The 26,418-nt window shown below is 40.3% G+C and overlaps 1 protein-coding gene across 3 annotated transcripts in view; it reads left to right on the forward strand.

The window, feature by feature from the left end:
* LOC101170823 (collagen alpha-1(XXVIII) chain) overlaps positions 1 to 19,686 on the forward strand; it is a 42,334-nt gene extending 22,648 nt beyond the window's left edge. The window contains exons 15-36 of one of the 3 annotated variants that reach the window (XM_023965380.1): positions 565 to 633; positions 1,369 to 1,437; positions 4,047 to 4,115; positions 8,047 to 8,115; positions 8,221 to 8,292; positions 8,376 to 8,444; positions 8,567 to 8,638; positions 8,740 to 8,808; positions 9,868 to 9,936; positions 10,076 to 10,144; positions 10,233 to 10,301; positions 12,275 to 12,343; positions 13,171 to 13,239; positions 14,231 to 14,299; positions 14,381 to 14,461; positions 14,531 to 14,566; positions 14,662 to 14,698; positions 14,797 to 15,354; positions 17,679 to 17,908; positions 18,016 to 18,244; positions 18,909 to 19,103; positions 19,187 to 19,686. In XM_023965380.1, the coding sequence (XP_023821148.1) occupies positions 565 to 633; positions 1,369 to 1,437; positions 4,047 to 4,115; positions 8,047 to 8,115; positions 8,221 to 8,292; positions 8,376 to 8,444; positions 8,567 to 8,638; positions 8,740 to 8,808; positions 9,868 to 9,936; positions 10,076 to 10,144; positions 10,233 to 10,301; positions 12,275 to 12,343; positions 13,171 to 13,239; positions 14,231 to 14,299; positions 14,381 to 14,461; positions 14,531 to 14,566; positions 14,662 to 14,698; positions 14,797 to 15,354; positions 17,679 to 17,908; positions 18,016 to 18,244; positions 18,909 to 19,103; positions 19,187 to 19,194 (2,346 nt within the window). In that variant the 3' untranslated portion in view covers positions 19,195 to 19,686. The remainder of the gene's footprint in view (positions 1 to 564; positions 634 to 1,368; positions 1,438 to 4,046; positions 4,116 to 8,046; positions 8,116 to 8,220; positions 8,293 to 8,375; positions 8,445 to 8,566; positions 8,639 to 8,739; positions 8,809 to 9,867; positions 9,937 to 10,075; positions 10,145 to 10,232; positions 10,302 to 12,274; positions 12,344 to 13,170; positions 13,240 to 14,230; positions 14,300 to 14,380; positions 14,462 to 14,530; positions 14,567 to 14,661; positions 14,699 to 14,796; positions 15,355 to 17,678; positions 17,909 to 18,015; positions 18,245 to 18,908; positions 19,104 to 19,186) is intronic. The other 2 variants (XM_023965383.1, XM_023965384.1) reach the window with 2 other exon arrangements.
* Positions 19,687 to 26,418: the final 6,732 nt, after the last annotated feature.

The following is a 26,418-nucleotide window of genomic DNA, read 5'->3' on the forward strand; positions in this document are numbered from 1 at the left end:
ACCATCATTTTTGCTTATTTGTCTGACATGTTCAACGTCTAAACATAAGTGACAAAACGTAATTAACGGAAAACAGATGAACCAAAACTACAAACCCATTATTTATTCAAATTCTCCTTTTTTTTTTTTTTTTCCAAAGACACATGTGGCTTTGCAGACCTCTGGTCTATGGAATACTTGCTGTACTTGTACTCAAGTATACTTAATAAAATAAACTTCAAGTTTACTACTTTTTGCTAAGGGTTGCCAATTTTTTTTTTTTTACTTAAAAAATGTTTAAAAAGTTAAAATTTCAAATCCCTATGCCAATATGATTTTGGGAAAATAACTCACTCAAAGTTTATTTTTAGGCATCGATGGAGATTCTTTTGCCCTTTCTGAACAGAATCCATGCAGAACACCTCCCTTGAATCGCAGTCAAGCCTGCAGGATTTATTTTCGGAGTCACTTAGTGTTTGTAGCTTTTACTAAATCCACCCTTTGCTGCATATGGTCTCACTTCGCCACTGCTGTCACATGTTTGATGTTTCAAAAAAACAGGAACATCTCTTTCTGCCTTCGCAGGGTGAACGGGGCTTGGAGGGGCCGCGGGGGCCCAGAGGACAGCCGGGCGCCGGAATCAAAGGAGACAAGGTAGAGTACAGAGAGGCTATAAACGAGGCGCCCTGCCTTCACAAAGGCACGAGGAGAAAGCTTTTGTAGGGAAAGGCCAAAAGTTGCCACAGCCACAGATAAATGCTTTGAGCGTGGGGTTTTATGGGAGGTCGTCGTCTCCGGGTGATGAATCAGGGTCAGAGCTTGGTGGCGTAGGAGGAATGCAGTTTTATAGTTCGTACTGATGAATGTGAGAAAGTAAACGCTCAGACTGAAAGGAGGAGATGGTCAGAATGCAGATCTCTGCTAACATCTTCTTCCTTGAAGTCGGAAAATCTGAGATTTTCTTAAAATGTCACGCCTGGGATTGATCTTGAATAATTTTGTTCAAAATAAAGAGAAATTTGTCTATTTTTTTTCATCTATTACGCACGTCTGGGCAGAGATCTCCCTTCAGCCCTTCAGTGAGGTTCACTGCAGGAAATATTTCCATGTATTTCTAAGCCGAAAAGGGGTTTCACAGATGAAATGACATGGAAATGGAAAAGAAAAACATTATCTACTAACTGTATTCAGAGACATTTCATTCATCTGATGCAGAACAGCTAAAACGCACCGCCTTTTTTGGCAGATCCTCGCCTGCAGCTGGGTGCTTTCCACGAGTCATAAATCATGAAATCCTCTCAGCTGGCATTTAAGTGTGACGCATCATTTTGCTGTCGAGATTTATATGACATTGTCACTGTTAACCGTCTTTCTATTTGTTGTCTTTAGGGGGATTTTGGCCCTCCAGGTCTTCCGGGGCCCATTGGCCTCCCAGGAGTTGGCATACAAGGAGAGAAGGCAGGTTCATGAACCCTGAAGCTAATGTTAAAGTTTTACATCAGTACTAAAGATCTCAGGGATTCAATATTCTATATTCACCTTTACCTTAAATCAGTTTCCCTTACATTTTAAAGGAAAAATTAAGGAGAAAAATCTGATCCTAAGTAAAATCCAGTGTAAGAAGACGGTTTGTAAGTGTCTATAGATATTTTAGAGATGATGAAGATCCAATAAAACTAAGTTACTGGTTCGGGCTGGTGCTCAGAGCCTAGGGTTTAAGAGGAATGCTCAGAGATGCAAGGATGGATCAAGATACCGCATTAGGGTCATTTTTTGTGATGACTTACCGTTATAATTTATTTAGAAGTTCAAAAAGATGAATCTGCATGATATAGGACATTTAAATCTTGATCCGCTGTGTATTTATCTTTTAAACAAGCAATTATTGACTGTGCGAAAGTTTCTCTACAGGGCTCTTTGCTATAGGAAAATTGAGCATTTTCACAAGCTTTACATATCAGCACCTGCATTTACTCAATTTTCCTTTTCCATAAAATATCTTCAGTGAGTCTAAACTTTCTTTTTACACTAGACTTTGTGTACGACTCTTTAAAATGAGAAAACAGGTTTTCCCTTAACCTTACCCTTAACTGTTAAAGCAAAAAATCGAACGGCAACTTCAGCCTCGCCTGACATTTAAGGTGTGGCAGATAAAACAAACATTAAAATCGTCACGGGTCAGGGTCAATCATTTTCTAAGTATAATAATAAACCGTGTTTGCAGCTTTATTAGCGGCGTCCTCATAACATTAGAGAGTCTGTCAATGTGGGTATTATTCAGATGGAAGGGGTTTGGTACAACCATCGCAAAAAACCAAAATTGAGCAGAAGTCCTGGTATTTTCTCTTAGATACAGTTTTTTGTTTTTCTCGAAATCAGATAATAATTGAGACGGAAATAATTATTTTGTTTTTGTTTTTCAGCTTTATTGAACAATATATCAAAAAACAAATCATCAAAGAGAACATCAGACGCAATAACAATGTTATCATTCCAAACATCTTTAATCCCAGTATATAATAGAAATAACAGGAACATAGTTGGTAAAAAGAAAGCTTGCATGTCTCAATCTTTGTTGGGGTTGGTCTATGTAACTCAAATGAGTCATTTCCTGTTCAGTAAACCATTGGTTGTGTCCAAATTCCTTTACTACTCACTACTTATTGCACTGTATAGAGCATTTGCCATTTTATTGCAGTGTCCAAATCTACAGCTCTGTCCGAATTCCACACTAATCCCAAACTACTAAAAAACTATCTAGTGCAGGACTATGGATTTTAAAAGCAATCCGGACACCATGCTCACTACGTTTTTTTTTTTTTTTGGAACTGTAAATATGACATCAATTTCAAAAAGTTAAAATCTAATTGATAAGAGTGTTTTCTGAAGATAACATTTATATATTGTTAAAAAAATAAAGTTTTGGGGCAAAAATTGTTACGACGCAATGCATTGTGGTCTATATTCGCCAACCTAGTGAGCATCGATGCACACTGGTTTTTTCGCAGTGACTTCTGGGAAATTTCTAGGGCACTCAATTTTGGAATTGTAGACTCAGACAGCCCAAAAAATGGCCAACGCCCTATATAGTGCAGTAAAAAGTGATTAGTGAAGGAATTTAGACAAACCCTACAATTTCAAATTCCAGTGCCCCAGAAATTTCCCAGAAGTCTTTGTGAAAATCAGTGTGCATCAGCTGGTGAATATAGACCACAATGCATTTTGTTTGAACAATATTTAATGTGAAAGGCTTTTATTTTTATTTATTTTTTTATAAAATGTTCTTTATTAGAACACAGTGGATTTAAAACTGCTAACAGTATTTTCTTTTCTGCTCCATTTTAGCTATAAAATTATACGTGTGTATGTTTGCTTTTTACAATTAAAATTTATTAAAAAACTCGATCAGGGATATCCAACAAATGGGTCATATGAGTTTTGCGCTTTCTGTGATCTGATTGGGTTCAAAGCATAAACTAACACTGTAAACGGTTCTCAAACCTTTGCCCATTTTTTTTTTTTAATTTTGAAGTTTTCATCCCTTCGTTGTGTGTAGAAAGTCTGATCACCCTCATTTATTCTGCAGGTTGCATAACCCCCACATGCACAACAGGTGCAGATGGGTTTCAGCTGACAGCTGAGCCAAAGATCACTCCCCTGATATCAAAGCACCAGTTAATTACTGTCAAAATCTGGTTCTAGTCCACTGTTCACAGACATGTGAAGGGGGGGGGGGGGGGGCAAGCTTCCACTGAGCTGGATTGGCTAAAACCTGAAGTAATTGCAAAACGACTTGACCTTAGAAACTCCCTGAAATAAACCCGAGAAGAGCACATTCACCTGATTATAACACCCCAAACTGTGGCAGACTGTGGCTGCTCAGCTCGTAAGTAGAACAAGATGCATATTATGGAAGCGCTATATATTACAAAAAAGGAGACACAACCCACTATTTAAATCTGGGGTAAGGACCCCTCATGATGTCCTAGAAAAAGTCTGATGCTAAACACCGAAAATAACCAAGAACTCAACATTGCTGCTCAGGTCTGATGGATTTCTCTTTGCAGGGAACCGAAGGCCCAAGAGGTCCGCCGGGGAGCAGAGGCCCACAAGGGGAGGGAAAGCCAGGACCCAAGGTTTGTGCTACCAAAGCCCACTTTATGCAGCTGTCAGATCGCAACATCCAACTCATTTGTTGACCTAAATGAGAGCCAAAATGCAAGTTAAGACTCCAGCTCTGCCTTTTCTTCTACTTGAAGTTGGGTTCAATAACTAAAGTCTGTCCCCATTAGGATGAATGTAAAGCAGCCCAACTTAACAACAAACATAAATATTCTTTCACTTTTCTACAGTGCGTATTTTTACATTCCGTACTCTTTAATTTAATGATTTTTACTTGGAAGCAAGTCTTTAACTCAATGCATCTGAATACTGAGGCAGAGTGTAAAGGATCTTACCTCTGGTAGATGAGGCTCTATCATTTATTTTGAACTATAGTTTTAGTCACCTGTTTCTTTATGGCTCGGCCTTAAGAGACGGCATGAAAATAGAAATTATGATTGTCGTGTATTGTGGCGTATTTCTAAGTTGCATGCTTTTATGACAGGCTTTTTCCACATTTGGTGAGGTGAATATTTGTGAGGGCAAACCAGTCCACCTGTAATCTTATGATAACATCAAATTCAAATTTCCACTTGTCCTGAAAGCCGCACCCCTCGCTGCCTATTCCATTTTCTTAATCTACATTTGACATTCTTGAAATAAGCTAGATGTGTTGCAAAAGGGTTCGACAATAGTGTTGCCACAGGTTTACTATAATGTAGCCAAATTACAATAAAAAAAAATCACACTCATTGCTGTGATTCTGACCCTCTCGGAGCGGATGGTGCACCGAATACCATTAAAAAGTCTTTATATCCAGTAACAATATTCACAATTAGATTTTGGCAAAAAAAAGTGGCGCAACAACTAAAGTTGGAAACGTTCTGAAGTGGATTTATCTGAATAAGAATTTTAAACCAGCAGAAGAATTGAACATTGAAGCAGTTGTGTAGGAAGGAGAGGAGAAATGTTCAAGATCTGAGAGAGGCGTTTGAATTTAACAGTCAAGACTTCTTTCGATATCTCAAAGAAATTCGATGGGAAGAAGGGAAGGTACAAAAAAAATAATGGGAGGTGCATGCTGGTAAAAGACATCTGAGGTGGTTTCCAAAATGTACACTAGTCTTATGTCATGTCAACAAAATGCAAAAGGACAATCCTTTACCACATTGCTGAAATGGAGAGAATTCAAACGGAAAATGTAATCAGTTTCTTTAATACACCTAGGGTTAAAAATAAACACTAGCCGAGGTTACATGCGCAAAATATCTTGATCGGATCAATGGTCGGATTGGAATTCAACCGTGTACATGGGATCAGAAAAACCTTTTCAGATTATGACGAACGGTCACACTTTCGGTCGGAATAAATCATTTGGGCATGCGCAGTAGTGTTGAAAATACCGGAAGAGGAAATGAGTCCCACTGTAAACAAACCTAGCTGCCATAAATATTCATGCAGCAGCTCGGTAAAATACGAGACGATCTTCTAAACGCGCTTTTATTACTGTTATGTATACTATGAAGCGCCTGTTCGCTCTTCATTTTATTTTTAATCCATGTGGTCAGTGCTTTTTTTTTGTGGAAGAACGGAGCTGGAAGAAGCCAGGGTTAGGAGAGGCTAACACACGCTAACGACATTAGCCTTGTTTGATGAACACAAAATCTTCTTTCTCTTTCGGCTTTTCCCATCAGGGGTCGCCACAGCGAATCATCGTTTTCCACCTCACTCTGTCATGGACATCTTCTACCCTAACATTAGCCAACTTCATGTCCTCTGTTAAGACATCCATATATCTCCTCTTTGGCCGTCCTCTTGCCCTCCTGCCAGGCAGCTCCATCTCCAACATCCTTCTACCAATTTTGAACACAAAATCCATGCGGGAAATACCGCAATCTGCATCTTCATTAAATATGTGGGAATAACATCAGCCTTTATTTTGTCGGGAAACGACTGGAAACATAAATCCACGTGATTGTTTGAACGGTTTCTAAGGACTGAGCCACACTTCTGCTTTGAAAAGCTCACACACCGCCCCAAAGCCGCTGTGTGTGAGCTGGCGGTCCGAGCTCTGCTCGGACACACAGTTCTCCTGAGTCTGGCAGGGGTCGGAAGCCTCCCCCTCGGAGCGCACCACCCCCCCGTCCGCAAACACAAAGCTATTTCTCCGGCTGCTCTGCTCAGAGACACGGTTCACTCACGCGGAGCAGCCGGTCGGTCCTGTTTGCGCTCCAAAGATTTCTCTGGAGCACCGTCTATGTGTGACGTATAACCAGAGAAATAGTCTCATTTTTGGAATTCCATCCATTTTAGCTTTAACAAGGGTGCTGAGATGCATGATTCCTTTCACACAGTCTGTGATATTTGGGTAATATCTTAGAGACAGTCGCAGTCAAAGATGAATATTTGGTTAAAAAAATATTAACTGCAGCAAGGAAGGCCATTACCAGGAGGTGGCTCACCTATAGTGGAAGACATCTTCATTATGGAGAAGTTGACCTTTGCCTTGAGACTGAGAGGAGGCAAATTCAGAGATGAATGGGACAAATGGAAAAGAGCTCTCTGATTGTCTTATAATTGGAGAATATCCTCAGTTTAGGTTTCTGGAGTGGTTGCGGTCATGCCCGGTTCCTCCTTTTTTATTATATTTTATTCATTCATTCATCTTTTTTTTGTCATAAAATTCTAATCCATGTAAAATAATTGTTGGTCTCCATGTAAAATTCTGTCATACCTTGTTTTAAAGAAGAAAATCAATGAAACCTAGGTTTAGAAAAAATTAAATTAAAAATAAAAGAGCTCTCCCAGTTCTTATAAAGTGCTGGAGGCCACATAGTATTGATTTTTCAACAGGAGCTTGCGGCGCATTTGACCTGGACTTTGGACATGCCTGATTTATGATGTACGGGTGATGCCGTCGTACGGCGACCTTAAGCCACAGTAGTGGTTGTTAAAGTGCTTGCACTGGCTCCTTACTGACCACTGCCGACGGTGCACGCAGAGGTGGCCATAGTATCTCCACTCTAACTACATTATGTTGTCTAATCCTATTAATTTGTAACAGTCAAGCTGCACGCAGGGAGCGTGCGCTTATCATGTGAACAGCACTAAAAGATCTTATAGGGGAGGTGGAAAAAAGGAAAAATCCACCTGTATCTCACTTCCTTACTTCCCCTTGGATGTTATATAAATGTTCACTACGACCTGTTCACCCTATGCCCTACGCATTATGCCTTTAGAAAAAAAGTTCATGAACATTTCTTCCTTATGGACTCTCTGATCGGTCAACAACCTTGATATTTCGTGACGGCCACCTGTATCTAGTTGGTGCTATTACAAACTTAAGATAGTGTAAAGAAAGGGATCTATGGAAACCAAATGTTTTGGTGAGATATATTGATCAGACTGTTTAAATATTCAGCTTTAGACACAAACAGAAGTCTGTGTAACCTGTCGTTGTGCACTCTCATGAATAAAAGAGGCAGGAGGTCCGGTCTCCCTTTGCGTTTCTTATAAATGCACACAAACCAATAACTTGCAGTTATTTAGAAAGTATGTAGAACTTCCCAACTTTGCCTCCTTCAGGCATTCTGGGTAGTATATCTCTTTAATGATAGAATTTTGTTCGAATACGAAACGCACGAAGCCTAAATACACGTGAAAGCATTTTCCAGACAATTGATATGCACAAGTCTTCCTTTTTGCATACATGACATCAACACGCCAAGATTGTCAGACGTGACTTTATATTTGTCATTTTGAAGAACTTGTTTTATCTGAAATAGTCTGCAGGCTGGATACTCCCCATTTCACATACATGTGTGTATATATATGATGCTTTTATGAAATGCACCTTTAAAAAACACGTTTTTGAACATATTCTGTCCAGAATGCCAAGAAAGAGGGGTGAAAAAACTTTTATTTTGACTGACAATTCAAAAAAAAATCTGTGCTGTTGTCTGACAGGGAGATCAAGGGCTGCCAGGTGAGGTTGGCGCTCAGGGAGAAAGGGGAGCCGGTGAGCCCGGAGCGAAGGTGTGGCTGAGTTTTTGATCAGAACCCTCATCAGATCGACTGAAGGTTGGTGTTAATGATTTTTAGTCAACAAACTGACACGAGTCTCTCATGTCTGTTGACAAGGGAGAGCCAGGATCGCCGGGAATGTCGGGTTTGCCGGGGCTGCCAGGTGAAGATGGAGCCCCAGGACAAAAGGTAATTAAGAGATTGATATCACAATAACATAACAGCTTAAATGATTAAAAACCTCCGTGCGTGTGTGCGGTTTTGGCTGTCAGGGTGAGCCAGGAGCCGTCGGCATTAGGGGTCCGGAGGGGGCCCCTGGGATTGGCACACAAGGTGAAAAGGTATGCATTAGCTCTTGAACATCCTGGACGAGATCTTTTTTGATCCTTACTGATTGTTAAAAACCCACAATTGAAAGTTTAGTTGCTGACATAAGAAAACTGTTTTCCTTATGGATTTAAAGGGAGATCAAGGCCAAAGAGGCATACGAGGTTTGTCGGGTCCACCGGGTATCGCTGGACCATCAGGACCAAAGGTGCATAGCCGTCAATACCCAACGCCAGTTCTGAACCCGTGAGCTGAAAGAACTAGAAATAACCGCCTTGTAACCACTTGGTTTTCGCCATTTTCAATCAGGGAGAGCCAGGAGCACAAGGAAGGTTGGGTCTTCCTGGTCCACCGGGACGCTTCATCACAGGACCTAAGGTACCGTCTAAAGGAAATATTCCTGAATCTTCTGTTCAGCGGTTTTATGTAAACAAGTTATTATTATTATTTCATCCATTTTTATTTTTAACTGCATATAAAGAATGTAAGAGGGCTCTAAAAGGTGCCCTAAATCTTCATTGTTTTATAATGAGAGCTTCCCTTCGGCTCTTTTAAAGAAGTCTGGCTCTTTTCCTGGAGAGTAAACTAATTTAGTCAGTTTTATTCCAGAGTTTGATGCTTTATTCAATGTTTGAATGTCATTCACCATAAATAAGGCAAGATATACTTGGGAGGAGGACCAACTTATGCTCCAGTTCCATTGAAATCTAAAGCGGCGCAGAAACAAACACATCACGTCTAGAAGTCTTCACAATGAAAGCCTCCTAGACTCTTCCAAGAAACATCTCTTTTTGCTACCAGCGACCCGCTTTACTTATTTTATTTTTTAGAGACTTTCGATTTAGCGGCTTTCCTTTACACTCATCCTAATGAGAATATACAGAGAGAAAGAGGTCATTGTAAATTCATGTAAATTGAAACAATTCAAATATTCTGTACAAACAAGTTCAGACATTGTTGAATAATGAATGAATGAATAAGTCACATAAAGCTTGTTCTACATTGGTTTTTCTTTCTGCCTGCTCCTTGTTGAAAAAGTGTTGTCGTTTTTGTGTAGCTAAAGAATGAGTTAAGAGTAAAACAAAACCCTTTCTTACTTCCTAAAACCGCAAAAACAGCAACTGATTATTGATGCCTTTGCAGTATTTTACTGTATTTATTGTTGTACTAATATTAAAATAAGATACTGTGAATTTATCAGTGGTGCTTCTAAGATTCATTTTCACTGACATGACTCTCTGCAAACCTGTGGTGGCTTCTTAGAAGCAAAGGAGCACACAGTATCAGACAGATTTCGAAAAGATGAAGCTTACAAACTAGTATGAAAATTAAGGGAGTCTTGAGGCAGAGCCCTGTGGTACACCACAAGTAATGGAAAATTGTTGTCATGTGATTTTGTGTGAGCGATTTAGGCTGAACTCCACTAATGTGTCACAGGGTGATGTTGGTCCTAGTGGTCCACCTGGCCCAATTGGGGAGACTGGGTATGGACTTCCAGGTCCAAAGGTAATAAATTCTTTCGGCTGCTGTAGATTATTTAAAGATTTTGAGATTAAAAAAAAAAGAAAAAGAACAAGTTACATAACTTGTTCCCTTTCACGTTGCTGTATGTTTTACATGGAATAAAAGCAGACTTTTCTGTTAGGGTGACAGAGGTGATCCAGGATTTCCAGGTCCATTCGGTCCCAAAGGGGAAGGATATCCAGGACCAATGGTGAAGACCTGTTTTGTGTAGAAATATTAGCATCTGTCCCTTTGTTACCATTAATGTATAACTTACACATACCATTACTTGTTCTGAGGGTCCTCCTGGTTTGCCTGGACTTCCCGGAGAACCTGGATTGGAAGGAGTTGGCATTCCAGGTCCAAAGGTGAGAAAAAGACAAAAAAACATAACGTAAACAGATCTTTGTAAGGACATGATGCAGTACTGGATGTGGACTGTGTCCATTCCTTCACTGCATGTTTATGGGATTCAAGATTTCGACGCAGCCTTTCTGTGACTTTGGTTAAGCATAAATATTCTGTTGAAGTTTAATTTGATGTTTAAGTTTTTGAAGTCTCAGTAGAATCATAAAGAAATGAAAAAAAAAAAAAATAAGAATCTTGGTCATTTCATTGACAAGTGACTATCCAGTCTTTGTCTCCAAAATGGTCACTAACACCTTTTCTGTGAGATGGCGCATTTTCTGTAAGAAAAGGAAGCCGATGAGATCAAAGCCTATCAAAAATGGCCATGGCCACAGAATTGGAAAATAAATAAAGCAAGGCTTCAAAATGAGCCTAATGGAAACCAACAGACTGTTTGATTACAGCCTTTAATCCTCTCTCACACATTTTTAGTTCTCGTCATGGGTCACCAGACTCTCACAAAGTTGTCTATAACATTTTTGGACTTTTTAACTCAAGAAAGGGTTTGAGAGGGATTTGAGACACCCAAGACAACAGCATTGATACTGGGGGAAAAAACCTTAAATTAGGTGACCAAACCCTAAATTCTTCTTAAAACAATGTCCCAAATTCCTGCAATAAAGGAGAATAATGGATGAAAAGGAGAAAAACCTGTTGAGCATTGTTACCAATACCTGGGGCGATAAAATTAAAGGAAAAAATACAAATTAGTAATGAATTTTACTTTAAATTCCTCTGAATTAGGTAAATGCTACGTACACAGCATGCATGTGATGTGCGTTCAGGAACGCTGTAAAGGTACGACTGCCGTCTACAGATGGAAGAGGCTTGGTGCAAAAGGTCCAAGGGGTGCAAATCTTGCTTGACAGCTCTATTCTGACATATAAAACACTTGGTGTCATAGATTTCTGTATTTTTCATTTTTCCTCCATGATCAATTTTCAAACGGTTGGTACTTCCGTGATCAAAAAAAGGACACCATCCATACGTCGCTACGAAATTCTTAGTCCCTGATCGGTCGCAGTTCAACCGGTTTAATTTGTAACGCGCGTTTTGAATGGCCATGTGTTTTGTAAGTAGAGCCAGAAACTCGCATAGCAACACACGGATGGGAAGGTTTTGAACGCAGAAACACTAAAGGCCGGAGCTTTCCAGGGAATTCTGCCAAAAGGGAAGACATTCACATCATGTCACCCACAGTTGGAGCTCTTTAAGACAAAAGCTGCACTGTACTGTAAGCAGTCCTATTGGCTGAATAAATGCTGTTTGGCTCTGATCTCACATTCTTTGCAGGCATTCCTCACTACAAGACTTTGTTTAAACAACTTCTTCCTTTTTGTTTTCTTCATGCCAATAAATGATGAATGTTTTCTGCTTAAGCCTCATCCAAGAACATTAAAAAAAGACCATTTTAGTAGGTCAAACACTCACACCAGGGATTGCAGTACAAGTACAAAAAGGGGTGCAATTACAATTTCTGTATTTCAAATTTGAACAGTTCCAAATTCTTCTTTTTTTTTTGCTTTAGGCTCCGTTGTCGGTCTACAGATGTGGTTTTGTCACGAAAACACTTTATTACAGCCTTTATGAAATACCACAAGGAATGCTGCTGATGTAAAAGTCACTGAGTATTTAACCTTGGAAAGAAAAAAAAATTGAATCCATCTTCTCATCTTCATCTTGAAGAGAAAGAAAAGGAAGAAAAGAGAAGTGATTACGCAAAAAAATATAAAACTTGGTGGATGTCGTTAAATATTTGTGGAAATACGTTTACTATCAAAAGGGGTGGAAACACCCAAACACAAAGCCAAGAAGTTTTTTGTTTTTTACAAATAATACAATACTTTTTCTTTAAATGAAAAGTGTTTGTTGTACATATTAATATCATTTTGCACAAATTCCTCTCCACTCCTGTCTGTTTACACCTTTTCAGGGAGACGTTGGTTTCCGAGGTTTGCCTGGTTTACCTGGACCTCCAGGTGAAGGCCTTCAAGGCCCTCCGGTAAATTGAAAACCTTTGATATTCTTGTTTTTTTTTTCCTTTCTTTTTCTTGTTTTGAAGCTTCTAATACTGCTATAGAAAACTCCAGCAAACAGGAGTCAAGGTCAGCTTGATTATGCAGAAAGTCCTCTTTAATTTAGCTTGAAATGCAGCCAGATGGTTGTGATTGAGTCATAATCTCAGAGGGCCAAAAGGTTAAAAATAAAAAGGAAACTGCTAATCACATGTGCAAACATGCCCAGAAGAAGAAGAAAAAAAGAGATGTAAAAAAATAAGCAATAGAGCTGCCGGCCGGCTCATTTGTTCGGGGTGTTTATTCGCCCAAACTGCTCCCGCAGGTGCGAATCTCAATGGACGTACTCCTGCGATCAGAAACACTCGGTCTAACAGGTCTGAGTGAAAACCACTGAGGCTCCTCATATGCAAGTGCAGATCACACCCGGATCCCCTGCAGACTGTAGACCCGAGTCTCTGCAGGTCGGAGCGTTCGGCAGCTTTTAATTGGGACTCAACAAAAGCCGTCTGGTGGGGAAGGGAGAAGGAGAAGGAACTTCACACTGGCAGATGTTAGATCATGTCCACGCTGAGTGAATTCTCATGTCAGTTCCTAAAGTACACGTGTGTCTCAAAAAATTTGACATTTTCCACATGTTTTTAATATTAGACTAAAGTAAACCTTTAGTTAAAAAAGACTGAAAGAAAATGTGCCAGTTGGATGAAAATCAAAGCTGGATTCTTGAAGGCTTCTCCAACATCCTTGCTCCTCTGGTTACTCGTCTCCCTCACGCTGTCGGAGGTGACTTATCTCAAATGTTTTATTTTTGCAGGGGAATCCCGGTCGACCGGGTCCACCAGGACCAACCGGGCCACAAGGACAAGGAGTTCAAGGTCCAAAGGTGGGCTGCGGCCTCTGGTCCGTCCTTAAAGACCCACTCCGATCGTCTTTTGAGCTCTTTAACTGGGTTCCCAGTGGTCTTCTGATTAAGAGTTTCTGCAGAGCGGCAGGAGTTCATTGGACAGAGCGACACCCCCGCCCACCCCCTCCGAACAGGAACTACCTGCTAGACATCTATAGAGAAATAAACAGCGGCTCTGATACTCTTATTTAAACATCTAGCTAATCTGAATTTGTTTTTCATTATATTTTTTCTGTAGCGCAAATTTGAGCACAAGTGATAAACTGACCACTCAGATGCTTTGGTGCTTATGGTGCCCGCTGACCCCCCCACATGGAACGTTTGACACATTCTCCAGTTGCTTTCAGTGGAAGGGCTGTGGACTTCAAACAAGCTTACTCCTGATTGGCGACAGTAGTTTATGTAGAAACGTTGACTCGGACCAATCACTGTTGACCGGCAGCGGCCGTATCACAGAAAAACAGCGGCTGAATTGGCCTCATTGCGCCCGAGCCGTAAGTAAGGGTGACGTCACAGCCGCTCGGTCCAGGTTTATATACATTCAATTGTGGGACCGTTGGCACGGAGCAACCCCACCCCCCCTTCCCCTCCCTGATGCTGAGAGCTCTCTGTTGCAAGCTCTTCTGCTAGCTTACAGCCCCAACCTAACATTACAGGTGTAATTGTAGTTTTGAGCCAGATGAGGATGGGATGGATTTTTTTTGTCTGCAAGCTTGCGATCCGTCCAGCGTATTTTCTGCGTATTAAATAGGATCATTTTATTTTTTTGTACTTATTCAAGCCGATCTGAAAAAAGAAAAACTAATAAAAAATGCATTTTTGTTTCTATCATCCATCATCAGAAAGATGCCACCAGAACATGTTAAAACACTTAGAACCCGATTGTCATCCAAGTGGGTCTTTAAGAACCAAACCTTCTTTTAAACAGAGCGACTATCGTTGGTAAACTCTTGTGCTGCTGTGACTTCAGGGTGAACAGGGTTCCCAGGGTGTGTCCGGACCAAGAGGAGTTCCAGGAGAGGGTTTTCCCGGGCCCAAAGTCCGTCATCGTTCCACCTCACGTTTATGATCTGGTTGTGGGCGTGGTTGCCGTTTAACTTTGCTTTGTGAAATGGTTTAGGGGGACAGAGGCTCGTCAGGGGAGAGGGGACTTAAGGGCATCAAAGGAGAAACGGGAGATTCTGGATTTCCAGGAGAACCTGTAAGTAACCCTAAAAAGACCTCAACTGCAGTTTAACTGTGGAACCACATCCTGATGGTCTCATTTTAGGGCCGAGCAGGGGTCAAAGGTGAAGCCGGCCTCACTGTGAGTCCAACTTTTTTCAATATTGTGTATGTTACTAATATTTTCACACTTAAACTTAAATCTTAACTTAAACGATGTTTATGACTCTACTTCAGAGAGAAGACATCATTCGAATGATCAAAGAGATCTGCGGTAAGAGATTTTTGGGATGTTCAGCTCCTGTTTTGATCAAAGGTCTAGAGCGTGCTGAGGCAGCTACGCCTTGATGGTTTGTGTTGTGGTGATTCCAGGTTGTGGGATCAAGTGTAAGGAGAGGCCCATGGAGCTGGTGTTCGTCCTCGACAGCTCAGAGAGTGTTGGGCCCGAAAACTTCGAAATCATCAAGGGCTTTGTGATGGCGCTGGTCGACCGAGTTACCGTTGGAAGCAAAGCCACCAGGATCGGCCTGGTCCTGTACAGCCTGGATGTGAATCTGGTTTTCGACTTGCCCCGCTACAGCACCAAGGAGGACATCAAGCTCGCCATCAGGAGCATCGCTTACATGGGGGAGGGCACCTACACCGGGACAGCCATCCGTAAAGCGACGCAAGAGGCCTTTTCCAGGTCACGAGAGGGTGTCAGCAAAGTGGCCATCGTCATCACCGATGGACAAACGGACAAGCGAGAGCCGGTGAAGCTGGATGTGGCCGTCAGAGAAGCACACGCTGCCAACATTGAGATGTTTGCTTTGGGGATTGTTAACACCTCGGATCCAACGAGGGACGACTTCCTGAGAGAGCTCAACCTGATCGCCTCCGACCCGGACAAGGAGCACATGTTCCTCATTGACGACTTCAACACTCTGCCAAGTAAGAGAACTTCCCATAAAAATCTTCAGACATCAAGCTGCTGAAGACAGAAACCTGAGAACGGTTGAACAACCCTGACCAGACATGAAGAAACCTTCCATTACCTAACATTATGTGTTGAACTTTGGGGTCACATACATTAAAAAAAACAGACACGCATCATTAAAAGAAAAAAACTAGGTTTATTTAATACCTCACTTAGCTGCCTTTTCATCCATTACAGGCCATGAAGCCATGGGGATGCAGTCTTTTTTGCTTCTAACCTTAATCTTGTTTTTTTCCTTTCCGCTTTTTCCTTCTGGGTCGCCACGGCGAATCAGCTTCCTCCGTCTTCCCCTGTCTTCTGCCTCTTCTCCTCTTACTCCAGCTACCGTCATGACCCCATAAACCTGCATCTGTCCTATTCTCTGTCATACAAATTATATTTTCATTTTGTTTTTCATTTAAAAATTTAAAACAGCAAACAGAAAAATGTAGCCCAGCCCCACATCATGATGGTCCCACCACAAAGTTTAACAGTATGAAATGTTTTTTTCTTCAAAGGGTTTTTGGCCTCTCCCTAGTCAAATAAAACCAGCACACATTTGATTAAAAAACAACCTTTATAAAGAAGTTCTGCTTCTTTTATAGTCGTTGTGATTATAGTAGCATCAATAGGGGTGCAACGAATCACAACACTCAGGGTTGAACACGTAGTCGCAATTTTTTTTTTACTATTTAGACTTCTGAATTTGTCCCAGTGTCTGAAATACCAAAGGAGACTTTTAACCCTTTAATACCAGAGCTTTCGTCGTCAGCAGCAGCAAATAAACACACACACTTTAAAGTTCAGTCATTAACACAAGGACAGAGTTCTAAATAATGTAAAGTGTTGCGTATTTGCACAACGCCGCTTTTCTCTGCAACAGAATCAGCTGATTCACGTTGATTCGATATCCTATTTTTTTAGGTTAGACGTCACTACTGAGTATAAGTCACAGCAGCCAAAAAGGAAAAAAAGATCAGATATAAGTCGAACAGAGAAATTCATTTACCAAAAACGCGAACAAGAACAGACAGTTCCTCTTAAAAGGCAAAGCATGATAACCGAATAGATGACAATAAGAGACTAAATATATGCCTCAGTAACTTAACACGTTGATGGTTAAAAAGCTTTATGAAACAAAGCAGGAATCTAGTATATTAGCGCAACATATGAAAAATTATTCAGATAACCGTAGCAAAAAAGAACATGCTAACAAGCCAACGAAAGTCTTTATATATAGCTTAAAATCCCTAAATCTGTTGAATTCTTCGTCTGTGTCGCTTTGGAACACTTCGGCCAAGCCCGGTGTCAGACTGCTTCTTCTTCTGTGTTGCTGTTTGTATCAAATACTGATACTCAGAACTACAGTGCCCTCTAGTGGTTGTTGCTATATTGTCGTTTAAAAAGATCACAGAAGTCGTGCCTGAGTACAAGTCACAGCCCCAACAAAACTATGCAAAAAACAAAAAAAAGACAGGATTTATGCTGGATGGCACAGTTGGCTGTGTGTATGACTGGTGCATGGGAAACCCGGGTTAGTCTCCCAGGGGGCGTGGTTAACTCAATCCACTATGGGTCCTTGTGTAAGACCCTTCGCACTAGCCATAGTTTTGCCAGCCCCCAACTCGTCTGCCAAACCACCCGTGTGAACCAGTGGAAGCTGATTTGCTGTGGTGACCCCTGAAAGGAGACACTGAAAGGAGAACAACATTTTCTCTACTGTAAAGTGTTGCACAACACTGTTTTTCTCCACTTCAGAATCTGTTGGAATTATGTCAATCAAATCAAATCAAACTTTATTTATAAAATAGCGCTTCTCATGCAGTTGCGCAGCTCGAAGCGCTTTAACATAAAAAAAAAAAACACACAATATTACAGTAAAAACCCAACCCACCCTTTACCCTTCCCACTCCCCTCCGTTAAAACATGCGACCCATGACCACTACGTACAAAGAATATACTATGTAACTTCTAAAAAAAAAAATAATAATAAAAAATAAAGTAAGGCCTTGGCTTTGCTGTGAGGAAACCGTATTTGGCAATCTCTTCACACCAGTAGCCAGCCTGGCCATTGGAGCATCGGCACAGTGCCCACCCGAACTGGGACAGCAATTATACTGTAAACGGTTGAAGAGTTACAGTAGTAGAAAGAACAGCAACACTGGGGCTAAAACTCTGGTGTTAAAGGGTTAAACTGTGCAGAAAGTGCTGTTGTTTTTGTTGGAGTCATCAGTTTGCGCTGAAGGACAGCCCCTTCTCAAAAGTTTTTCTGCTGGACCTGTGCGCGTTTGTGTTTCAGCTCTGGAGTCTAAGTTAGTCAGCCAGTTCTGCGAGGACGAGAACGGAGCGCTGATTTATAACCAGATAACCAACGGCTACGGCAACAATGCCTACAATGGCTACAACAGCAATCTGATAAATGCTGGGAAGTATGACACCGGCGGTTACGGGTACCGGCCCGTTCCCGGCCAGGAGACGGCGAACAACAGGCAGACGGACTTCAACTCTGGCGTCGGGTCTCAAAGCCAGGTAGGGGCCAGCTAACACTTCAGTAAAGGAACACATGTATGGAGCCCACAAATGTGAATATAAACATGCAGATCTCTGTACGCAACGCTGAGCGCTTTCCTTCTTAGCAGGGAGGAGAAGGAGGAGGCCGGAGTGTTTCCAAGGAGACGTCAAACTTAGGAAAAGAGCGGGGGGACACATTTACCCGCGACGTGTTTGACTACGAAACTCCCCCTCCCTCCACTGAAGACTCCTCCAGAAACAGAGGCTCCTCCTCGTCATCCTCCTCCTCCTCTACAAACATAAATCCATCGTCCTCAGGTGTTTCTGTGCAGACGAAGCCAGCTCTTCCCAAAGGTACAAACTAGTTTACCACCACAGCACTTTTTTTTTTTTTTACGGGAAAGAAATCACAAAATAAATTAAAAACAGAGAATTATCTGACTTTAGGGTAAAAAAAAAAACAGGAAATGTTTCGAAGTTGCCCCATACCGATTCTTTTGTGTGAGACCCTGTCTTGCTTTAATTGCATACAGTCTTGGAATTTTCAGTTTTCTTATGAATACATAGCATGGTACCGATCTTAAAACTGCATAGCAACCCCACACCATCACACTACCACCGCCGTGTTTGACAGCTACCACTTCAGTTTGACACCCAATTTGATGGCAAAACTTTGCCAACGGTTGAATCTTTTGTCTCGTCAGTCCAAACATTATTTGTCCTAAAGGTATGAAGAACAACCCGTCCATGTTGTTCTGCTTCTTAGGAACTCCATGGGTTTAAAATCCTTGAATTTATTCTTGCTGAGAGAAAAAAAGCATTAAAGAAAAACGGAAGGAAACCCCAAAGGGCTGAAACAACACAATATCTCGCAGGTGCAGAAACACAAGCATGTAGGAACATTTTTTATGATCGGTCTGCTTTTGTTGATGCTGCTTCTTCAGAAAAGCAAAGCCACAGTTTCAGCTGAACTTCGCACACTGCCTCATTCAGCCCTTTTCTCCCCCCCTCCCCGCAGAGACCGTCCCGCTAGACCCACGCTGCTCCCTGGTTCTGGTGCCAGGCACGTGCCGGGACTACAACATCCGCTGGTACTACGACAAGCAGGCCAACGCCTGTGCGCAGTTTTGGTACGGAGGCTGCAATGGTAACGGAAACCGCTTCGACACCGAGGAGGAGTGCAAGAGGACGTGCGTGCTGGGCAGAACCACAGGTTTGTGATCCACCCAGGCGTCGCCAGATCCGCCCAAATAATCATTCCGAACGTCCCAAAGACTTTGAGCTTTCCCTCCGCAGGAGGCTGAGCCCAACACCTGCTGGAGATCATCCAAGGAGGGGCGGATTCTCAAAGGATTATGGGACGATATATAGGCTCATACAATCATGACTCCAGGAATAAACTATTTCAAACTAACAATGTAGAGGATCAGCAGATCCATTTACTCAACTCAGGAATACCAAACTTTTTTTTTCTTTTTCTTTTTTTTGTTTAACACAAAGTCCTGAGAAGATCAAGAAAAAAACCTCAAATCAAGTGGAGCCATAATAAACACAATGTGCTCCGTGGAACCTTTTTTTTTTTTTTGTAAACTGAAATGCCTTTCAATGGAAAATGTGATAACTGTTCAACTTGTAACACTGATGGACCGACACAGGAACGCTGCCCTCTGCTGGGTTCAGGCATCACTGTGTCACTCACGTTTACTGCTCTGTACTCTGCCTTGTGGAATCAGCAGTCCACTGTTTTAAATAAAAAAAAACATAATAAACAACAAAATTTATGTTTTACAACGAAATTTTGAGCTTTTCATATATAAAACGTTTCATCTTACGATCTCCTCACCTTAAAAGGTTGCATAAAACTTTTATATACAATGTTTTCTTTTACTTTTTTATGTATTTACATTTTTATGACATTTATAAATATATATATATATATATATATATATATATATTTTTTTCTTTTTTTTTTTTTTAAAAGATCCCATCAGGTTTCACTAAGAAAACAAAGAATGCGTCATAATTACTAGAATTTAGATGCAAATGGGAATTTTTGGTATATCCGCCTATATTAGTTGGTCAAAAACATTAAATGTTTTTATGCATTTTTAACTGAATTATGAACTTTAGGTCCCGCTGGGCCGTCAATATATGGGTTTTTTTTATTTTATCATCTAAATTCAAAATTCTAAAAAGCAAATTGCTGCTAATTTAAAAACCGACTAAACTAAATTAGAAATAGTACTGATGTTTTTTTGTTTTCTTAGCTTTAGATTTACTTATTTTAAAAATAATCGTCCTATAAATGGTTTCCTGATTTTGAATAAAATCTCTGTGTACTGGGAACAAAGCTTAAAATGTGTGCCAATAATCTGGGCTCTAGGGTGTTGGGTCCAATCAGGACCAACTTGAACACAAACCAAAGTTTAAATGAGTAAAATAGACCTTATAATTAAAAAAAAAAGAAATTTGAAAACCGTTCTAAACTCAAATATGCACATTGTAAACTTGAAAGAAATATTGAGTATTTGACAAAGTAAAATTAGATTTTTTTTGAAGAAACACTTAAGATTATATTAAAAAATCTATCAATCCATAACTGTTACCAATTTTTAAAAAATGGCTTTTTGTAAGAGCTGCTGTTTCGTGTTTTCAAATATTGCTTTTTGTGTTTTTGTTTCTTTACCTCGTTGCTCTCAGTAATTTAGATGACGGTTTGAATTCAGAATTTACGTTTTCAGAATTTAGCCTTATTAGGTTTGGGGGCGGGGCTTTGAGCCTGTTTGGCAGCAAGGGACCTGATTAACCGCGGTAATGGTGACATCACATGTCAAGAGAACCTGTCATTGGTGCCACCATTTAGTCAGTAGACTAAACTGCAGAAGAATTAAAAAGAGAAACTTTCTGGAAATTGCCATCTCAGAATAAACAGGTTTAAACTTCTTAATGCAAAGGCAGAGCCATGTGTGAATGTGATCCAAAATGATTTGTCTTTGCAGAATTAAAGCTCATTTGAAGTGTCAGTCGAATCAATGGTAAAAGGCGGATCCAGTTAAAAGTTTTTTCCAGCTATACTTAATTACAGCTAAGCTGCTTCCTAGAACAGTGTAATAATCAAAAACTGAATATCTTTGAAGAAACATGAAATCAAAACATAAACAGGTTTCTGCAATCCAATTAAAAAAATGCGACAAAACGTATTACATACCTTAGCTTGAATTACATGTCATCAAAATTAATAGCATTAAATTAGTTAGCCAGGGATGGATACAATCCAGCATCTCAAAATGTGCTTAAAGAAATATTTTCCTTTTTTGTTGTATTATGAATCATAAAGTGCTGTTTTTTTTCAGTAATTTGAAGCAAAACTGTGTTTAGTCAGAACTGAAAACCACCTAGGAGCTGTTGAAGAGAAAAACTTTACTCAAAAAGCAGAACAGAAAAAGCTCTAAGTTATTAGGTGGGAAAATCACAGATTTTTTTTTTTCATTCTAAACAGTCTAAAAACCCACTTGTCATCTTTGTATCTGTTTCCAAAGTATTCATGGTAGTGTTTTATTTATGATCATACCATTTTAAGCCAAAATCCTGAAAAACTTGTGTTCTAGGTGCAGGAGTTCATTAGAATTTCATCTGAGCAATCCTGCCTCTACTTCCATCGTTTTACACGCTCTCCTCTCTGCTAGCTTTCAGCCCCTCAAACCCCCAACCTAACATTACGACAACAACGGTGAGCAATATCTGAGCTATCCAGCGGTACAGTCTTGAGCCAGATTCCAGCTCAGCCGAGGAAAACAAAGTTTCACAGATATCTATTTGTCTGCCAGTGGATGCATCGGAATGGAGCAGGGAGCTTGTGGCCTCCCAGTCTATTTTCTACATCATACATATGATCTATTTTTAAAACAGCATTTCTTTTTCAATTTGCAACTATTTGAATTAAGGAATCAAGAACACAATTTTAAGATTTTACTTTATGTCCTCTATTATCAGAAAAATGTTACGAGAAGATGTTCAAGGGCCGATATGCTATTCCTAAGCCTTTCAGAGAATATGATATCTATATACCGTATTTTCCGGACTATAAGTCGCACCGGACTATAAGTCGCACCAGCCCAAAAATGCATTATAAAGTAGAAAAAAACACAGATAAGTCGCATTTTAACTTTCACAACCTTATATGACACAATCATAGCAGACTGTTTATCTAATAATTTCACAGTAATTTTTCCTCAAACTTATTTATTTATTTCTTTCATGAAGCATCATTGGCCAACTAATACTCTGTTTTCATTCTGTATTTGTAGAAACAGTTTTCACTTTTATTGCATTTCTGAATCTATGAAATCATTGGAAAATAGAATATTATGTTGTTAGCCTTCAAGATCTTACTGTAAAAAAAAGTTTGCTGATTCTCTGAGTCACTTAACATCCTCTTAACACTTAACATACCTCACACAACAAATTGACCCAGAAACATCATCTCTGTTCCTCACAAATGAACATAACAGGAGGGTTAACAATGTATTTATTATGGCCCGCAGCAGTCATAGACTGCAAGTAACATATTGTAACTGCTACGAGGGTCGAACACTCAAAAAGGTCCAAAACGTCAAAAAAAAACGCGTCAAAACGCCAAAAAATGGGGTCAAAAGTCGCCCAAAGCACACAACGACACGACAATTGTGTAACGCAACAAAAATACACACACACACGCACAACACCAACGCACAAACGTCAAAATTGTAGTCGCAAAAATGACGACAAAAACACAAAAAAGCCCCAAAAAGCCCTCAAAGGACGGGTTTAAAGCCAAAAAGACATGCCCAGCCTATAGTAAAAGACAGGCCGCATTGAAATACATAGGAAATCCTAACCGCAAAAACTTCTATATTGTTTCTGCTTCGTTTATTATTCCCGTTTCTAACGGATCCGTTGATCGCAAATTTGACCCCCACCACATACCCGAAAACTCACCAAAATTGGTACACACCTAGGATAAATTGAAAATGAATTTTCGGCAAAGAGAACGCCACCCCCCCGAAGTCGATGACATCACAGCGAGCGATCCCGTCAAAAAAATGAATGGGCCGAAAATTGCTTATGGGGCCAAAAAAAAATATTTCAAATTAGAGCAACGAAACCAAAACACGCGTATTGGAGATATCCCAAAGAAGTTATGAAATCATTATGGGATGGCCACACGACCTACGGCTTGGCAGCCATTTTGTGGCGAACTCAGAGAAATGGCGATTTTCGTGTTTTTTGACAATATGGGAAAACGACACTTTTGTTCAAGCGATTTTCCCGAAATCGGACACACATGCCACTAGCACGATTCTACAATAACCAAAGAAGTTTCGTTGACCTTTGACCTTGGCAAGGGGCGGCCATCTTGAATTTTCATAAAAAAGCACTTTTAGTAACGGATACAAACGAAAACTCGTCCTAGGGATTTTTTCCGATCTTTTTGAAACTTCTCGGGCATCAATGGCAAGCTACTGTGGACAAAATGTTGGAACTAGAAGTTGTAGAATTTGAAATGCGTGCGCGTGGCGAATTCGCAACCGTCGCCATTTTAGCTAGCTCGCACATATTTTATCGGAATGTCGTGAAAATGAATTATACGATTCCCTGGCCCACACTGAACAAAACGATGTCAGATACGACAAAATCAATAAAGGAATGTGGCTGTGGTAAACAAAAAACGATCGCAAAAAAAAGTGCCAACTCAGCAAAAAAAAAAAAAATCGGATTTTTTTTTTAAGAATCGACTAACGAAACCTAGACAACTTTGTCGGGTATATCCAAACAAAGTTTTGAAATCATTACGTGATGGCGACACGACCTACGGTTTGGCGGCCATTTTGTGCCAAAATCTGCCATTTTGAGTTTTTCGCGTTTTTACACAATATGGAAAAATGAATTTTTTTTCGAGCGATTTTCACGAAATTTGACGCGCATGTCCCAAGCGTAAGTCTACAATGACCTTTGGAGTTTCGTCGACCTTTGACCTCGGGAAAAGGCGACCTTCTTGAATTTTCTATAAAAAACACCTTTACAACCAGATTCAAACATAAACTTGTCGTTGGAATTTTCATCGATCGTCTCGAAACTTTTTGGGCATCAACGGCAAGCTACTGTGGAAAAAATGTTGGAATTAGAAGTTGTAGATTTTGAACGGCGTGCGCGTGGCAAGCTAGCAAAGTGGCGCAGTGTTATAACTCCCATGCATTTCAATACAATACAGTGAAAATTGAATGCATGCATTCATGCCTGAAACTGAATACATTGAAAAACACTGGATATGGACATATAAGGAATGTGGGCGTGGTTAGCATAAAACCACTGTTGCTAAGGACGACAAAAAGTTTACTTTTACCGATTTGTCCGAAACTGACGTCAATCTGTTCGTCTTCCTGAGGGGACCAAAACATAAAATGGTTGCTATGGAGATAAAATAAACAAAAAAGCCGCCATTTTGGAAAAAGTGGGTTTTTTGGAGGAATGTGTTTTTCTGAGTCAGTTGATGATGCTGATCGCTATGCTAGTACTTTTAGCAACATTAGCATAGCTAGCATAGTTAGCATAGTTAGCATTTTAGGTAATGTGTTTTTCTGAGTCAGTTGATGATGCTGATCGCTATGCTAGCACTTTTAGCCACATTAGCATAGCTAGCATAGTTAGCATAATTAGCATTTTAGGTAATGTGTTTTTCTGAGTCAGTTAATGATGCTGATCGCTATGCTAGCACTTTTAGCCACATTAGCATAGCTAGCATAGTTAGCATTATTAGCATTTTAGGTTCTGTGTTTTTCTGAGTCAGTTAATGATGCTGATCGCTATGCTAGCACTTTTAGCCACACTAGCATAGCTAGCATAGTTAGCATAATTAGCATATGCAGTTTTGACTAGCCATTATAAAAAGTGGGCGGTGAGGGCGGTGAGGGCGGTGGTGCGTAGAGTTGGGCGTGGAAGGCGGGTTGCGTCTGCGGGCCATACAACGCCGCTTGCGGCTTTAATTTCAATTTATTTCTAATATAAGTCGCTGCGGAGTATAAGTCGCACCCCTTGCCAAACTATGAAAAAAAGTGCGACTTATAGTCCGGAAAATACGGTATATAATATATTACCTTTGGCACACTAAAGAACAATTTTTAAATGAAATATGAGTTATTTTTGCAGCTTGCTTTCCACCCGGAAGGAAGGCGTCTCGATCTCTGAGGCTCCTCCTTTCGCGTCTTGTGGGTGTCGCCCGTTTCATGGCGTCATCCTAGAGTCGGCCTCAGCATCGTGTCTGTGTTTCTCCCAGGAAACCAAACTACCTCCAAACCCTTACAAATATGGATGTGCAGATGATGCGTATAAAATGAAAGCATTTTGCAAATCGCCGCTAGCTCCATGAAGTGTGTGTGTGTGTGTGGGTGTGTGTGTGGGGGTGTGTGGGGGTGTGTGTGTGTGTGTGTGTGTGTGTGTGTGTTAGCCTGGGGGCGGAGCTGGCAGCGCAGACTCTTCCACATCACAAAGTGAGGACCCGCAGGTTTCTGGGGATTTGGGAGGTGCTGATGCACAGAGAGCAGGTTTTTAGAGGAATACTGGATAACAAATACCACTTTGGAGTTATTTTTCATGATTATTATACAAAATAGTTGACTTTTCATGATGCAGGCCCTTTAAAAACACCATTTTCAAAACAAATTTCAGGTCCACAATTTTGACCAAATCTGTCTCCTTAATAAATCCAATAATTAACTTAAGACTGTATCCCAACAGAATATAATATGAATACATATTATACATTTCTGTTTTTGTGTATTTTTTATTTATATCTGTTTTTATTGTCCTGAATGTCTTAAAAATAAAATCTATCATCATTAAATTTGACTTATAAAAGAAAAAAATCATCTTTTTTTTTCTTGTAATCATGTATTTATATTTATTTTCCCTTTTCTACTTATGTGCTGGTCCCAAGTCCGGTTGCTTTGAGAGGGTTGCGTCAGGAAGGGCATCCGGCGTAAAACATTGCCAAGTTTACCATGCGACTCGTTCGCTGTGGCGACCCCTGATGGGAAAAGCCGAAAGGGAAACATGTATTTATATTTATTTTCTCTGTAAATTTGTATTTTCAAGTTAAACCTTTTATATTAAAAGAATTTAGAAAAGTCCTTAATAATATGAAGCTTTATCATCCCTTTTTTTGTTTTATAAAAATGAAAATAATAAAAAAAAACTTCTGTTTAACTCATTTGCTCACGGTGCCTTCAAGGAAATAAGAGTCCTCCTCTTCCTCCCCTTCCTCCTAAATTACATGTGTCCGACGCTCACCGACGACGGCTCGGTCTATCTTTAGCGCGGCCCACAGGAGAAAAGTGCACTCTACATGCTCCTCACACTGTGGGAGCTGCTGCTGAGCCACGCTGGACATTTCCTGTTCGCCTCACAGCCGAGCTCCAACGCGGCGAGGTCAACTCATAGGAAAAATGTTCCTTCTTTTCTAAATTGAATCCAAGTTTATAATCCAAAGTCAC

The sequence above is a fragment of the Oryzias latipes genome, chromosome 2 (genome assembly GCF_002234675.1).
Source record: "Oryzias latipes chromosome 2, ASM223467v1".
In the NCBI taxonomy this organism is placed as follows: domain Eukaryota; kingdom Metazoa; phylum Chordata; class Actinopteri; order Beloniformes; family Adrianichthyidae; genus Oryzias; species Oryzias latipes.